Raw genomic sequence first — 15,154 nt, 5'->3', positions numbered from 1 at the left:
TGCTCAAGCCACTCCTCTTTTCTTTCTCCCCTGTATGACCACCTACCACATACTCATATTATGGCCACTCCGCTGGCAGGCCCCTAGGTAACATCCTCCATACATGCTGAGTGGTGTGGTGGCAAACAGGTATCAATGGCTGGCCTGTTCCATGGACTGGAGGGCAGGTCTGTGGGTGACATGGCAGTGTGCAGGTTTCTGTCTCCCTCTTCCCATGCTGTGCTGCCTGGATTTGAATTGATTTTTATGAGCCCTTGGCATAAAACAGCCTTGGCCACCAAGCCAGGCATCAAGCTAGGATGAACAAAGGCCTGCCTTCTGCTCTGCCCCTGATTGACAGAACACCACCTCCGACAATGAAGCTCTATGCCCATTGCCAGAAGGGCTGAAGGTCCAATTTTAGCCATGGCTTTTCTCCGAAACATGCATGAAATATATATCCATAGAATTATGTGGAAATTCAGACTTTATTTTTTTAATTGAAATTGGTTTCTTTACAATATTTGAAAAGCACTTACTAAAAATTACATCTCGTACATTTTAAAGCAGGATAAAGTCCTATATTTATAATAGCTTTAAGTATGAACCTATCCAAGTGTCCAATATAATGAAAATATATACATTTGGTTATATTCACACAATGGGTACTTTTATTTGTTTCTTGGTGCCTACAGGGAATTGGTATCTAGACCTCCTGTGGGTGAAGATTCAAGTCCCTTCTATAAAGATGGTGGTGCACGCCTGCTGCAGTGTCAGCAGTTGGGAAGCTGAAGCAAGGCGCTCGCCCGACTAACAGGAGAATGCACTGACTTGGTGCTGTTTTTAAAGCAGAATATTTGCAAAGAACCCACATACACCTTTCCATACACACAACCTCATCTCGACACTACTTTAATGCATGACACAATGTAAATCATTGTTGTAGTTGTTTGGGAGAATAAGTCACAAGATTAAAACCTGTATATGTTCAGCACAGATGCCATTTCTCCCAAATTTTTCTTTCAAGTGAGATTGTTTGAGACCAAGGAAGCAGGGCTCATGTAGGCTGTGATCACACAGCCATGGGAATTAGCACAGTTGAATGAAAAAAAATACAGATCTCACAAAGGTAGAGCAGGATACCCAGGAGAACATAGCCTTGACCACTTCTAACAACAGCTCATGCCAATCTATAAATCGGATTACTATCCTTGGCAAAGCAGACATCTATTTGAGTGGGGCCCAGGGCAGGTGTCTCGGGAGCTGGAAATGTCTGATTCTCGACCTGAGCACTGTTATACTGGTGCTTCAGAGCAGTGAAATTGTGACCTGTGACACTTTTTCAAAGGCATGCAAATACTTCAATCTAAATCCTCAACAAATTGATTTAAAATAAAAATCTATGAGGGGTTGGAGAGAGGGCTCAGTTGTCCCAAGTGCTGGGGTGGAGGAGGCTAGAGACAGGAGGATTGCTGCATTTGCTGACTATAGCCTGGCTGAGGGTCAGGCAGCTTCCAGGTTCAGTAGAAGCTCTGTCTCAAGGAAATAAGGTGGGGAATGACAAAGGAGACACCTGACATTCTTCACACACACACACACACACACACACACACACACACACACACACACACACACACACACAGAGGTGGAGACTAAAGCATAGGAGGCGACCTGGAAAAAGCTGGCTGTTCCTGTAGAGTGAAGTGAATGACAGTCACTCTGACTGTTATACTGGTGCTGCAGGGCTGTGAAATTGTGACTTGTGACACTTTTTCAAAGGCATGCAAAACCTTTGAGGATGTAAGGGTTCTGGATGTTCGGTGCCTCGAGGTAGCTGGTGAGAGAGGAAGGATGCTCTCTAGAAGATGTCATCTGAGACCTCACATTTTCTCCCCATATAGATGTGACAGGCACTGAAGACATGAGAAGCCCTGAGAACTAACTGAAACCATGTATAGAAACAAATGCATAGAGACTCAAGACATTTGAATCACCGGACACAGCCTGGAAACAACTATGCTTATGTTATTAAAGCAGTAAATGGGACCAGATTTGGAGCTTTCTGCAGGGAATTGTTGGGGTACAAGAGTCACCCCACAAATTACACAAACACTAATCTCAGTCAGTCTAGGATGGTTTATTGAACACACACCCTAAGATTGATCAATCAGGGCTGTAGCTTGGAATTCAGGGCCTGAGCCACAGCTCTAAACATGTATCCAGGGCCAGCTTATAAAAGAAAACACCACAACTGAATATGAGCTCATACACAGGTGCAGGAAGTACTGCCTAGTGGTCGGCTCTGACTCAAGCCATTTTAGACGTAACAGTTCATGTTGACCTTTAACTTGATGGGTCCTATGTAAAGCTCTGTGGAATAGCAAACCTCACACAGAACAGAACAGGGGATGTGGTCAGCACGACCTTGCTCTGAGTCGAGTTATTTTCTGTATCGGTGACTGGCAGGCATGGAACAAAATGGCTACAGCTATGCTTGGTAGGGCAGACCTCAACTGGATAAGAAACTATAAAAAGTAACATTAAGATGAGAAGACAATTGGCCATCACGGTGTCAGGCCTGACATTGAGCACTTAGCATTGGGAAACAGAGGCAGGAGAATAAGTTTAAGGTACATTTGGCCCCACAGCAGGCTATGTGAGACACTGTCTGAAAAACAAAACAGTATAGTAACAAGCAAGAAGAACTAAATAATAATTACAGAATAAATTAAAAATGAAACAGAACAAACCTTATGTCTTGTGGTTCTCTAGAGTCACAGAACTTATGGAGCGTCTCTCTATATATATATTAAGGGAATTTGTTGTGATGACTTACAGTCTGTAGTCCAACTAACCCAACAATGGGCAGCTGTGGATGGGAAGTCCAAGAATCTAGTAGTTGCTTATTCCCATGAGGCTAGTTGTTTCTTCTGGTCTTTTGTAGAAGTAGGTCCCAACAGATGTGTTGGCAAGTAAGTGCAACCAGGAGAAAAGAGTGAACCGTTCTCCTGCCAATGTCCTTATATGGGTCTCCAGAAGAAGGTGTGGCCCAGATTAAAGGTGTGTACCACCATGCTTGGAACTGGGACTTGTTCCAAGATGTCCTTGAACTCAGAAATCTCCTTGCCTCAGTCTCTTGGGATTAAAGGCGTGTTCTACCTTGTCTGTGCCTAAGCTTTCCATAGCCACTATGCTTCAAGGACTTCATGTCAAGATCCACCATGGACCAGGCCCAGTTGGCCCCCATCAATCTGTGGGAATCAGGGTCTTGGACAGATGGACATAAAGTTGGCGAGAATGGGGTGACAAACAGACTCTACACAAGGGAGTGTGGATCTGAATGTAATTTGTCTCAAAGTGAGCACACATCTTATATGTGACTTTTACACAAAACAGAGGAATGCCTACAAAGGACTGGCAGGAACCAACTGGGATAAAATTCAATGTTAACAACTGGAATCAAAAGCAGCCCCACCCAAGGTCAGTTTAATCTTAGAAATCAGGGGCAAGGGCTTCGTGCCCTTGCCATAGTTCCTATTCTAGTCTATTGTATAGTCCACCTTTCCCCTAGGCCATTGTAAATTCCTGTGTAAGGGTGTAACTCAGCTATCTATAGTTCTTTTTTTTTTAAACTTTAAATATTTATTTAATGTATATGAGTACACTGTAGTTGTGCAGATGGTTGTGAGCCTTCATGTGGTTGTTGGGAATTGAATTTAGGACCTCTGCTCCTCAGCATGGTGGGCAGAGACAGGAATATCCCTCTGATTTCCAGACCATATAATGAGACCTTATCTCAAAACAGAATAAACATGAAAAAATAAAATAAAGGAAGAAAGAAAAAAAAAAAGAAAAGAAAATCGAAAAGTTTAAAAGTAAATTAGGAATAGCTGAAAAGAAAAAAAAAACTTCAATGCATTAGGAGGTGAGGCAGAAGTCATCTGAAAGCAGTTAGAGGACACAGGGAAAATCCTGAAGATCAGGTGACTGGAGCTGTGGTGGGAGAAGAGACTGGGGAGAGGCAGTGCTGAAGAAATAATGGGTGAGAACTGATGAAAAGATATGTTCATATTCATATTCAAGAAGCCCAATGTATGTCAAGTAAACTAAGAAAAAGAAATCTGCATTTAGACACATCATAATGGCATTGCAGAACACCGGAAACAAGGAAACAGCTTTGAAGAAAAGATAAATCAAGGATATAGTATTAGCTTCTAAGAGTAACAGTTGCGGTGATAGCTCAACAGGGGGAAAACAGAACCCAGAAAACCATGGAGTCAGCCTTCTCACGTCAAGAAAGAAACAAGATTCTGTACAGACTTAAGAAAATCATCCCAAACTCACAGAGATGAGAACCACGGAGGGCAAGGCAGCTACACTTTCCAAACTTAAAAGCAGAGGGACAAGCAGACACTGATTCCAGCCGCTCTGAAGACGTCTGAGGCAAAGCCAAACCAGCACAACAACAGCCTTCGCCAGCCCCACACTGATGTCATCAAATCCTTCTGCAACCGGAGCCCTGGGAGCTGGGCAAGACTGGCTACAGGGTCACTAGCAAGCAATCCAACCCTTACAAGTTCCTCTTACCACTCACTACACAGCTGCCTTTCCCCAGAGCCCCCTTACAGTTATTAGACGGGCCTCTGGATGCAAGGAGGCCAAAGCCAGGCATGGGCATGTTGGAGGTTTGTGCAGGTTTTGCATTTGGGCATCAGTTCTTAAACCCACCTAGGCCTTAGGCCCCCTCTGGGCATGTCTTTATCCTGAGGGGACATGAGGGGCCTCTAAAAATGTTTATCTGAGCATTCTCTAGGAAAGCCCAAACTGGACAAATCCCTGCCACATGCTCATACCTCTTAATTAGCTTTTGTCTCCATCCTCAAGCAAATGAAGTTAGCTACCAAAGGAGATCTTTAAAGAGACTACAACACCTAAAGGGTGTCGAGGGAGTAACTTGGAGCAAAGTTACTACATCGCAAAACAAAATCAGAAAATTACAGATGTAAAGTGTCATTGCACTTCATGACAAGCTACTTGATGATTCTTTTGGCTTGGTCCCTACCCACTCTTCTAACAAAGGAGGCTAGAAGCTGGCCAGGGGCATTCTCAGACTCCCTTGTGGCTGCTTCTGGTTAGGTTCTGGGAAGGAGCTGGAAAGTAAGAGGAGCAGGGAATATCTCTCTCTTTCCTACTTCAGCAGTACTTTTGGGGGGCAGCAGCTGACAGGCATGGCGCTCTGCTCAGTGTGAGGAGACAGCCAGGTCAGCGTTATGGCGGTGGGAACCGTGATTCATTCCTACAGAGTCACCGTGAGGGTGGGTTTGTGGCACCAGAGGCTCCTTGATCTTCTCTTTGTCTTCTCCATCAATACCTCTTTGATTTTAGCAGCGATAGTGGTTTGTTTTACTGAGTTAAGTGTGACTGGCATTTTATGTATTAAAAAAAGAAAGTCAAAAAATAAGAAAAAGGCCTTGGATATTAAAAATGTGAAAACAGAAATAAACTTAATGGGAAGGTTAGGAAAGGATGAGATTTCTAGCAGAGAAAGGCAGAAACCAGGCTGTGAGTGCCCCACCCAATTTGGGCACCTGGGAGGCAGAGGCAGAAACATCACAAGTTCAAGAACAAACTGGTTACATAGCAGGACCCCATCTCAAACAAGCTAATGAACGAGAAGTGGGGTTTATGTTAGCTAACTTAACTCTGTGACCATGTGCTCAGCAGAAGCAGCTGAAGGGAAGGGGTGCTTATGTGGACTCTCGCTTCAGGAGGTAACAAGTGTCACAGTAGGGAAGATGAGGGACAGACGCAGCTAATGACTGCAGCATGGTTATCAACTGGGAAGGAAGGCCAGACTACAGCCCACAAAGTCCTCCGGCTGTGCCATCCAAGCCCAGGTATCTGCAACGCTCTCTGTACGTGTGCAGCGAGGGATATCTCAGACCACACACAAGCTCAACAGTGCTGGGCTGAGGGCTGGCTCGGTTGGTAAAGTGCTCACAAGGACCTGTCTCATGCCCAGGATCCACAGAATAAGCCGGATATGACGGCATCAGGTTGTGTCCCATACTGGGAAGATGGATGTATCCCATACTGGGAGACAGTGGATCCTGGAAACACTGGAGATTGTCCGACTAAGTAAGGAACCTCACGTAAGCTGTTAAAACTTAGGGTAAACCATAACATTACACATGTTACATGCTATTAGTTACCAGTTATTGTCATATAAACACTGCAGTCCTGAGAACACTGGTCCTGCTTGAAAAGAATTCTAAGATCACCACAGATGAGCTGCATTTGACCCTCTGCATGTAAGTGTCTGTAAAGGGTAAGTTTATCGAGCGGTGAGACCTGAGTTCAGTCAGCAGCCATGTCTTCATCAGGAGTCTGTGCTCACTGCGGTCTCACCACAGCACCTCAAGCCAGGAGGTGGCGTGTCCCCCGTTACTGCAAACCTCTTACATTGCTCTTATCGAGAGTACAGAGTACTAGGGGAGGTTTTCTGTGTGTTCCTTTCATGAGTGGGAAATCTGCACATCTCACTTCTCTTGTTTCCGTGATAACTGCTTCAAAGGGTGTAAAATGATGAGCTTAATATTTACTAAAAAAGCATGAACATCTATTACAGTAACTTTACTTCAATTCTTTCATTAAGGAATTATTTTTATTTTTATTTATTTTTTATTATTTCTCCCCAAATAAGCTAAAATTAATCTGTAAAAATACCAAAAACACATTTTAAAATTCCAGACTGGTATGATACGTTTTATATGATTTAGAGCTAAAGATACGATGTCCAATTCTGAGAGAGACTCTCTNGACGTTTTTGATAGGAATTCACTGGTAGGAACCAGAAAGACATCTACTTCAGGCTGTGGATGCAGTTCAACATTATAGTCCATGCATGGCATGTACAAATCTTTGAATTCAAGCCCCAGTCTTGAAGAGAAGAAAGAAAAGATTTTGTATGTAATTCTACTTAGGTTTTAAAGAAGAGCTGCATGTTTGCTGACTGACAGGCAAACACGGATGACAGGATGAGGTCACTCTGGAAGGCAGGCATTTATACAGCGGGACCGCCACAGCTCTCATACAACAGATTCAAGCGCTTTATTCAGGTTTNTCTTCCTTATATTTTAAATAAAAGTACAAACACTAATGGTAAAAGTTGCAAACAGAACAGTAAGAGTGAAATAACCATACCATGGCAGGTATCGGGTGTCTGATACCTTCAGCCATAGGACTGAACAATTCACAAACCAAATTGACCTTTGGTCTGCAAACACTCGTGTCCATGGGAGCGAGTGGGCAGACCTCTGTGCCAGGGGAAGGCCACAGTCTTCTCTTTCACAGACAGTTTTAAGGGCACCGTGTAGCCAGTATTTAAAAACAGCAAAACCCAGCCAGCTCCTCCGACACCACTGTCAAGCTGCAACTCCAAATGCTTCCAGGTAATGTCCTGCTTGTGGACGTTGTACATCGTGGTGCGGAGCCTAGTGCGCACCACGATGTACAACGTCCACAAGCAGGGTTTTAAAGAAGAGCTGCATGTTTGCTGACTGACAGGCAAACACGGATGACAGGATGAGGTCACTCTGGAAGGCAGGCATTTATACAGCGGGACCGCCACAGCTCTCATACAACAGATTCAAGCGCTTTATTCAGGTTTTTCTTCCTTATATTTTAAATAAAAGTACAAACACTAATGGTAAAAGTTGCAAACAGAACAGTAAGAGTGAAATAACCATACCATGGCAGGTATCGGGTGTCTGATACCTTCAGCCATAGGACTGAACAATTCACAAACCAAATTGACCTTTGGTCTGCAAACACTCGTGTCCATGGGAGCGAGTGGGCAGACCTCTGTGCCAGGGGAAGGCCACAGTCTTCTCTTTCACAGACAGTTTTAAGGGCACCGTGTAGCCAGTATTTAAAAACAGCAAAACCCAGCCAGCTCCTCCGACACCACTGTCAAGCTGCAACTCCAAATGCTTCCAGGTAATGTCTGTGAAATTTAGGAATCATATTTACTAACAAGGCATTTAAAAACAAACAAACAAACACCCCGTTCTTCTTAAAATTCGAGGACCTGAAGCTGGGCACAGTGGCACACAACTTTAATCCCAGCACTTGGGAGGCAGGGGGAGGTGATTTTTATGAATCTGAGGCCACCTTGCTCTATACAGTTCCAAGACAGCTAGAATTACATAATAAGACCCTTACTAAAGTGGCGATGGAGGAGTGGGGCAGATGGGGGTGGGGCAGGGGGTCTAGTCTTTGTAAAATGGTAAGAAGTACCATCAGAAATACGGAGCACAACTCATCCATTCACTTGTTTTAAAAAAGATCTCAGTCTATAGTGCTGGCAGGCATCCATTCGGCACGCGTGAGATGTTCACATTGGTCTTGGGCTTCCCGAGTGCTGGCTTACAAGCGTGAAGCACCACTCTTACCTTAACACTGCACAAAGGGACAGGGCTCAGGCTTTCCTTAGGGAACACAGGTGAGAGGGCAAGAGACTAAGGATGGGTGTGGCTGCCACTCCTCCTTCAGAGCAGTCTTTTCCCAGCCACAAGCAGCACTCTGAGGAGCAGGGAGGACTTACGGACACATTCCACTGGCAGCTTAGGGGAGTCCGCCCTCGAAGCCTCGGATCCTCCTGGTCAGCTGAATGTCTTTGGGGAAAAGCGTGACCCGACCAGCATGTAAGGAGAGGAGGTAGGCGTCCTCAAAGAGGTGGACGAGGAAAGCTTCTGCTGCCTGGGTAGAAGAGAACACTGACGGGGGTGAGGGGACAGACAGACTCCAGGAGCCACCCATCAGACCCGCTCCACACCCTCATGTGTTACACGTTGGCTGTTCTTTTCAGGAAGCCAGACACAGCCTGTGGTAGGCCATAAGCTCCTGTGGAGCTCTGGGATGTACTTCCTTTCTGCCTTCACTCATCTCTGCCCCTTCTTACCTCCTGAAGGGCCAACAAGGCATGGGCTTGCCACCATAAGTCCACACCACGGCTGAACTTCCAACATATTTCTCTTACAACCATGCTGAAAGGCTTCTTCCTGAACAAGAGGTCTGTGTTCTTCTGCAGAGTCTTGATTTCCTTAAGCCACATGAATTTCTGTCTTCTGCGCAGTGTCTGAGAGCCTGAGCAGAAGAGGTAGGTCGTGAAGGCAAAGGCAGTGGAAGTATGTGGCAGCACAGCAGACACAAACCTTCCCACGAAGGCAACAGACTTCAGCATGGAACTACATCCTCAGAGCAAGCTGACAGGGGCTTAAGAAATGCCTGGCAAATGAATTTGCTCTGAGCTATGGGGTTTGTACATTACGTTGCACAAAGGCTTTCCCAGAATGCAGTTCTATCCCTACAGACCCTTTCTGTCAGGGCCCACAGTATTCATGGATCTCATGTCCTTCCCACCAGACTGGAAAGTTAGCAATTTCAGTTTTTAGGTCCTTGTCTTTCTTTTCATTAGCTGGAAGGAATTAGGAGTATCTAGTACAGATCTCTTGTCTTGATTATCCTGGAGCCCTGGGAAGTGGAAACAGTTGGCTAGCATTCACTAGAGACCAAGTTGGGGCCTTGGAAAGGGTGGAACTCAGTGCTGCTGTCTGGAATGTGGATGGTGAAGCCACAGAGTTTGGTAAAAATTCGAATTCTCATTAGAAAACAAAAATACAAAATTAAAACCAAAACCAAACCCCTCTGCTCTGGAGCTGTGGCTCTGCAGTGATGTGCTCGCTAACATGCGCAAAGCCGTGGGTTCAGCTCTGGAGCTGTGGCTCTGCAGTGATGTGCTCGCTAACATGCGCAAAGCCGTGGGTTCAATCCCCCAATGCACAGACAGAAAACACACTTCTAACTCTCTAAAATGTTGAAGAAGAAACTTTTTTTTTTTGCTTTTCGAGACAGGGTTTCTCTGTGTAGCCCTGGCTGTCCTGGAGCTCACTTTGTAGACCAGGCTGGACTCGAACTCAGAAATCCGCCTGCCTCTGCCTCCCGAGTGCTGGGATTAAAGGCGTGCGCCACCACGCCCGGCTGAAGAAGAAACTTAACTGATATTAGACTACTTAAAATGAAAAATATGGGGGCTGGTGAGATGGCTCAGCAGGTAAGAACACTGACTGCTCTTCCAAAGGTCCCGAGTTCAAATCCCAGCAACCACATGGTGGCTCACAACGATCCGTAATGAGATCTGACGTCCTCTTCTGGAATGTCTGAAGACAGCTACAGTGTATTTACATATAAAAAAATAAATCTTAAAAAAAAGGAAAAATATAAAAATTTTCTTCTCAAAACCTGAAAGACACACCCCAAATTCACCAGCAGCAAATGAATAACCTGAAATAGATCTAGCAGAAAACAAGAATGCCAAATGAGTCAAGGTCTGAAGATGGCTCAGTGGTCAGAGCATGTACCATTCTTACAGAGGATCCAAGTTTGGTTCCTAGCACCCGTGGCAGTTGGCTCACACTGCCTATAACCACTTGCCTGTAACTTTAGAGCCAGGATCTGGTGACTGGTCCCCTTGGGCACCTGTATTAATGTGTACATACATATAATTAGAAATAAAAATTGGGCTGGAGAGATGGTTCATTGGATAAGAGTATTGTTGACCTTATAGGTTTGGTGCCCAACATCCATATGGTGGCTAACAACCATCTAACTCCAATTCCAGAGAATCCAACATCCTGACACCTGTGTCTGACTTCTGTACACACACACATTCATATGCTCATATATATATACACACACACACACACACACACACACACATACAGTCACACATATATGCAGGTAAAACACTCACACATATAAGTAATTAAAAAAAATATTTGTGTATAGTAGGTGTTTTGCCTGCATGTATGTCTGTGTCCCATGTGTATGCCTGGTACCTGCAGAAGTTAGAAGAGACAGTCAGCTCCTCTGGCACCGTGTTGATGGTTGTTAGCCACTATGTGGTGCTGGGAATCAAACCCTAGACCTCTGGAAGAACAGTCAGTGCTCCTAACTATCAAGCCAATTTCCAGGTCCCCTAAATAAATCTTTTTGATTTTGTTTTGTTTTTTGGTTTTTCGAGACAAGGTTTCTCTGTATAGCTCTGGCTGTCCTAGAACTCACTCTGTGGATCAGGCTGGCCTCAAAATCCACCTGCCTCTGTCTCCCAAGTGCTTGGATTAAAGGCATGTGCCACCACTGCCCAGCTTATAAAAATAAATCTTAAAAACACAAAGATAGCTGAGTTAAATTCAACTCAAGTGTTAGTTATTGAGATAAACAAGACATTAAATACAGTAGTGATACTGAAAATGAAATAAATAAGTAGTATAATTGTCAATATATATAAGTAATTGACTGATTATGAATATGCCTAAAACAAAACAGAAGCACACACATAGGAACTGGCTGGAGGAACACTTGCCTTGTACATACAAGGCCCTGCACTCAATCCTTAGTCCTGCAAAACAGGAACACGTAGCTTTAGCTAGGTTATTTAAAGTCCAGCCAATTCGATCCCAAGCAGTGAGGAACACTGCAAGGAAAATGGAAGAAGGGAGACGGGACCAGTGCAGGGGCGGCCTGTGCCAGGCAGGAGGTGGAGACTTAACCACCGGTGAGGTCAGGATGATGAAGCAAAGACACAGAGCAGTGTGTAGGAGACTGGAGACCCTGAAGACAGAGAGGCAGAGCAGTGTGTAGGAGACTGGAGACACTGAAGACAGAGAGGCAGAGCAGTGTGTAGGAGACTGGAGACACTGAAGACAGAGAGGGAGGACCCTGCTTGACTTTGGTTGTTGTTGCTGTGATAAACACCACCTCCAAGACCTATCTGGAGAGGGAAGGGTTGATTTGGCTTATATGTCACTCACTGTCCATCAGCAGAAGCCAGGGCAGGAGCTCGAGGCAGGAATCTGGAGGCAGAATCCTTGGAGGAATGCTGCTTACGGCCTGCTCTCCTATCTTTAAATTCAAGCCCACCTACCCAGATAGGAGGTGGTGGGCCACAGTGGACTTGGCCCTCTGACAAAGATAAGCAATTAAAAAAAAATGCTTAACAGACGTGGCCACAGGCCAGCCAGTTTGACAGAAGTAATTGCTCAGTTGAAGTCCCCCCTTCCTGGGTTTGTATCAGGCTGTCAACTGAAGCTAGCTATGATGGGCCATAACTAAAAGATTAACTACAAATAGCTGCTTCCTCCCCACCCCACCATTTGCGAGATCTGGGCTTTTGGGGGGCAGAGGGTGTTGTTAACAGGTACACACTCACAGAAAATATAAAGGCAACACAACTAGAGACCACCAAAGAATGTGACTAACACCAGAAGAAAAAGGAGCCAAAACCAAGAATCAAAATAAACTATACTCAAGGAGTTTGAATAGCGAGAGAACTGAATGCCATGCCGTGTGCCATCCATCGCTGAGAGGCAGAGGTGGGAACCTCCACTGGGCTACATGGAGAGAACTTATTCTCTCCCAGAAAAGAAAGATTTTGAGAAATAGAAGAGGAAGAGAACTCCCAAGACTCATGATACAAAAACAGGTGTTTATGAAACGGAAGTGATCAGAGATGACACGGAAAGAACTGGATTCAAACACACTGAGGCTGGGTCTCAAAGGTCAACCCCGAGAATGTCAAGCAGGACTGACACACTAAAGCTCTCTCCAGCCAGGCCCACAGGCCCTCACCTACAGTTCCAACACCTGGGATACAGAGACAGGGTGTCCTGAGCTCAGGGTTAGCCTGGGACACATGGATGTCACTGCCACACCTAAAATGGTTTCATTTTATTCTATGTGTATGTCTATCTGTTTTGCCGATGTGCCTGTCTGTGTGTGTGCAGTGCCTGCAGAGGCCAGAAGGATTCCCCTGGAACTGGAGTTACAGATGGCCGTGAGCTGTTATGTAGCAAGAACAACACAAAGTCCCTTACAGCACAAAAGGAAGATATGTCTAAGGGCCCATATAAAAGAAGGGTTGGTTGACTTGGGAAAGGAGGGGGACACCTAGCAAGGCCTGAGGCTGAATGGAGAGGAAGGAGGAGGGAACAAAAAGCACCAAATGGCTGGAAAAGCAAGGTTAGCAGACAAGGGCAGTAGGAGAGTCAAGAAGTGGGCGCAGCTGATGTAAAACTTTTCCCTAAGATAAGAGTAATGGAAGGTTGCTTCTATGCTGGAAGTCAACATCGAACATCATATAGAATATAACAGCTCTGGCCGAGAGGTACAACCATGACCACATTATTCCCTTAGAAATAGAATGTGGTGGTGCATGCCTTTAAGCCAAGCACCAGAGAAGCAGAAGCAAGCATGTAAATCTAATTCTAAGTTCTTACCCTCCTTCTGCTCCCAAATAAAGACACAAAGACCTGGTATTTTTAATTAACAAGCTGCTGGCATTAAGCTAGGTAGGTTCTGAGCTATTCTAACCCGGCTAGGCTGCTGGTACCAGGCTATATGACCCATTATTTGCCATCTGATCTTGCCCTGGCTCTCTCTGGTCCATGTGGGTCCTCATGGCTGCTCTCTTATCCAGCCCTCATGAGGAATCCTTCTCCACCCACATGGTCTCTCCATCTCTTCTTCTCACCTGGTCTCTTCAGGACCCTCTGATTGGGAACAGAAGTCCCACTCTGCTTTCTTCTGCCCAGCCAATTGGTTGATCAGCTCATTAACCAATCAGAGGTGATGGAAAACAGTTTTTACATCACATTGAGGCAGTGTCTGGATTGCAACCAGATCTCAGAAATAGTTCCTTAATACACACTGCATACAACCCAACACAGGCAGAGATCTCTGTGAGCTCTAGGCTAGCCTAGTCTACATAGCATGTTTCAGGTCAGCAAGCCAAGGCTACACAGTGATACATACCGAGTTCCCGTCTTAAAAAAAAAAAAAGGGTCGGGGATATAGTTCTGTAGTAGAACCCTTGCCTAACGTACACGGAGTCCTGGGTTCCATCTCTAGTGCTCCAAATAAATAATAAAGAGTAGGAGTTAGAAAGCTGGCTCAGCTGTTAATAGCCCAGGCTGCTCTTCCAGGGGGGCCCGAGTTCTGTTCCTAGCACTCTAAAAGGGCAGCTCACAACTGCCCGTAACTCCAGCACCGGCGTTCCGACGCTCTCTTCTGGCCGTCGCCAGAGCACGAACACAAAATAAATGCAAAATACATGCAAAATAAATAAATGCAAAAAAAATTTTTTTTCAAAAAAGACCCTGTGTCTGTCAGAATGAGTTTGTCTTTGCTCCAACTCCTTGTCTTGTCTGCATCTCGTTTTTCTCCCTGCTGTAAACCGGTCAGGAAAAAAACCATTACCCCTACGCGCGGTTAGCGGCAAGCCGTGACCAGGAACCGTCCCCTCTACTGCCCGGCCCCGCAGCATGAGCGCACCGGCCTCGGAGGTGCAGGGCAGGCTCGCTTACCTACACTGGAGCTCAGTCGTGAGGGTCCGGGCGTCGGGCTAGAGGGTCTCCTCCTTGGGGTCTCCGGTTTGCGACGCGGGCCCATGGCTGGCCTCAAGGGGCCGGGTCCCGCCGCCTTCCCTAAACCTTCCTGGTCCTGCGGCCGAAACCGAACGCGAGGGAGCCCAAGGTGCGCATCAGGATCGCCGGAACTCGGTCGCCAGCAGTTCAAAAATCACCCGCCCCTCCCACCGTATCTTTTAAATCCCAACTTTGTGACTCTCAGTGGCTGGTTCTGGAAAGCCAGCGTGGAGTGACATCCAGATAAACCAATGAGAATAAAGGTCTGAAGCCAATGGGTACTTGAAGACGGGAAGGAAGGCGGGATTTCCCCACCCTTTTCCTGTTGATCTCTTTTTCAGATGCCCTCTGGGCAGGACAGCTCAGTTGTTATGTGGGTGGTGGGTTTGTAGAGCTCACTTCCTCAAACGTTTTATGCTTTCCTATCAAACGTTGAGATGGCTTTAAAAATACGAAACAGATGCCCAAGAATGTGACAGCTCCACACAGCGCCCGTGACACTCCTGAAAACAACCAGCAAATATGATTCAGAAGCCTGGTTAACTGCATGACCTTTTCAGAAGATAGGGTCGTGGGGACAGCCAGAACGGAGGAATCTGAGGACAAGGTCCAGGCAGGGCAGGCGCCAGCACTATTATTGGACCATGCTATCAAACACAATGACAGAATTGCCTGAGGGGGGGGGGGACCAA

General features: G+C 45.8%; 1 protein-coding gene across 3 annotated transcripts; it reads right to left on the bottom strand.

The window, feature by feature from the left end:
• Positions 1-7,532: 7,532 nt before the first annotated feature.
• Positions 7,533-14,619, bottom strand: Cenpa (centromere protein A). Of its 3 annotated transcripts, XR_003836674.1 has the most exons (5): positions 14,403-14,619; positions 8,942-9,126; positions 8,585-8,739; positions 8,278-8,439; positions 7,534-7,984 (listed from the first exon to the last, which is right to left on the bottom strand). XR_003836674.1 is itself a non-coding variant. In XM_021163278.2 (4 exons), exons 1-3 carry the CDS (start codon positions 14,485-14,487, stop codon positions 8,605-8,607), a joined length of 405 nt encoding a protein of 134 aa, XP_021018937.1. In that variant the 5' UTR covers positions 14,488-14,619; the 3' UTR covers positions 7,540-7,984; positions 8,585-8,604. The 3 variants fall into 3 exon arrangements, 2 of the variants coding, with proteins under 2 accessions (XP_021018938.1, XP_021018937.1); XM_021163278.2 differs by lacking the exon at positions 8,278-8,439 and having other exon boundaries at positions 7,540-7,984; XM_021163279.2 differs by lacking the exons at positions 8,278-8,439; positions 8,585-8,739 and having other exon boundaries at positions 7,533-7,984.
• Positions 14,620-15,154: the final 535 nt, after the last annotated feature.

This window comes from Mus caroli, chromosome 5 (genome assembly GCF_900094665.2).
Source record: "Mus caroli chromosome 5, CAROLI_EIJ_v1.1, whole genome shotgun sequence".
In the NCBI taxonomy this organism is placed as follows: Eukaryota; Metazoa; Chordata; class Mammalia; order Rodentia; family Muridae; genus Mus; species Mus caroli.
The sequence above is the reverse complement of the archived record's forward strand: the minus strand, read 5'-3'. Positions and strand labels throughout refer to the sequence as shown.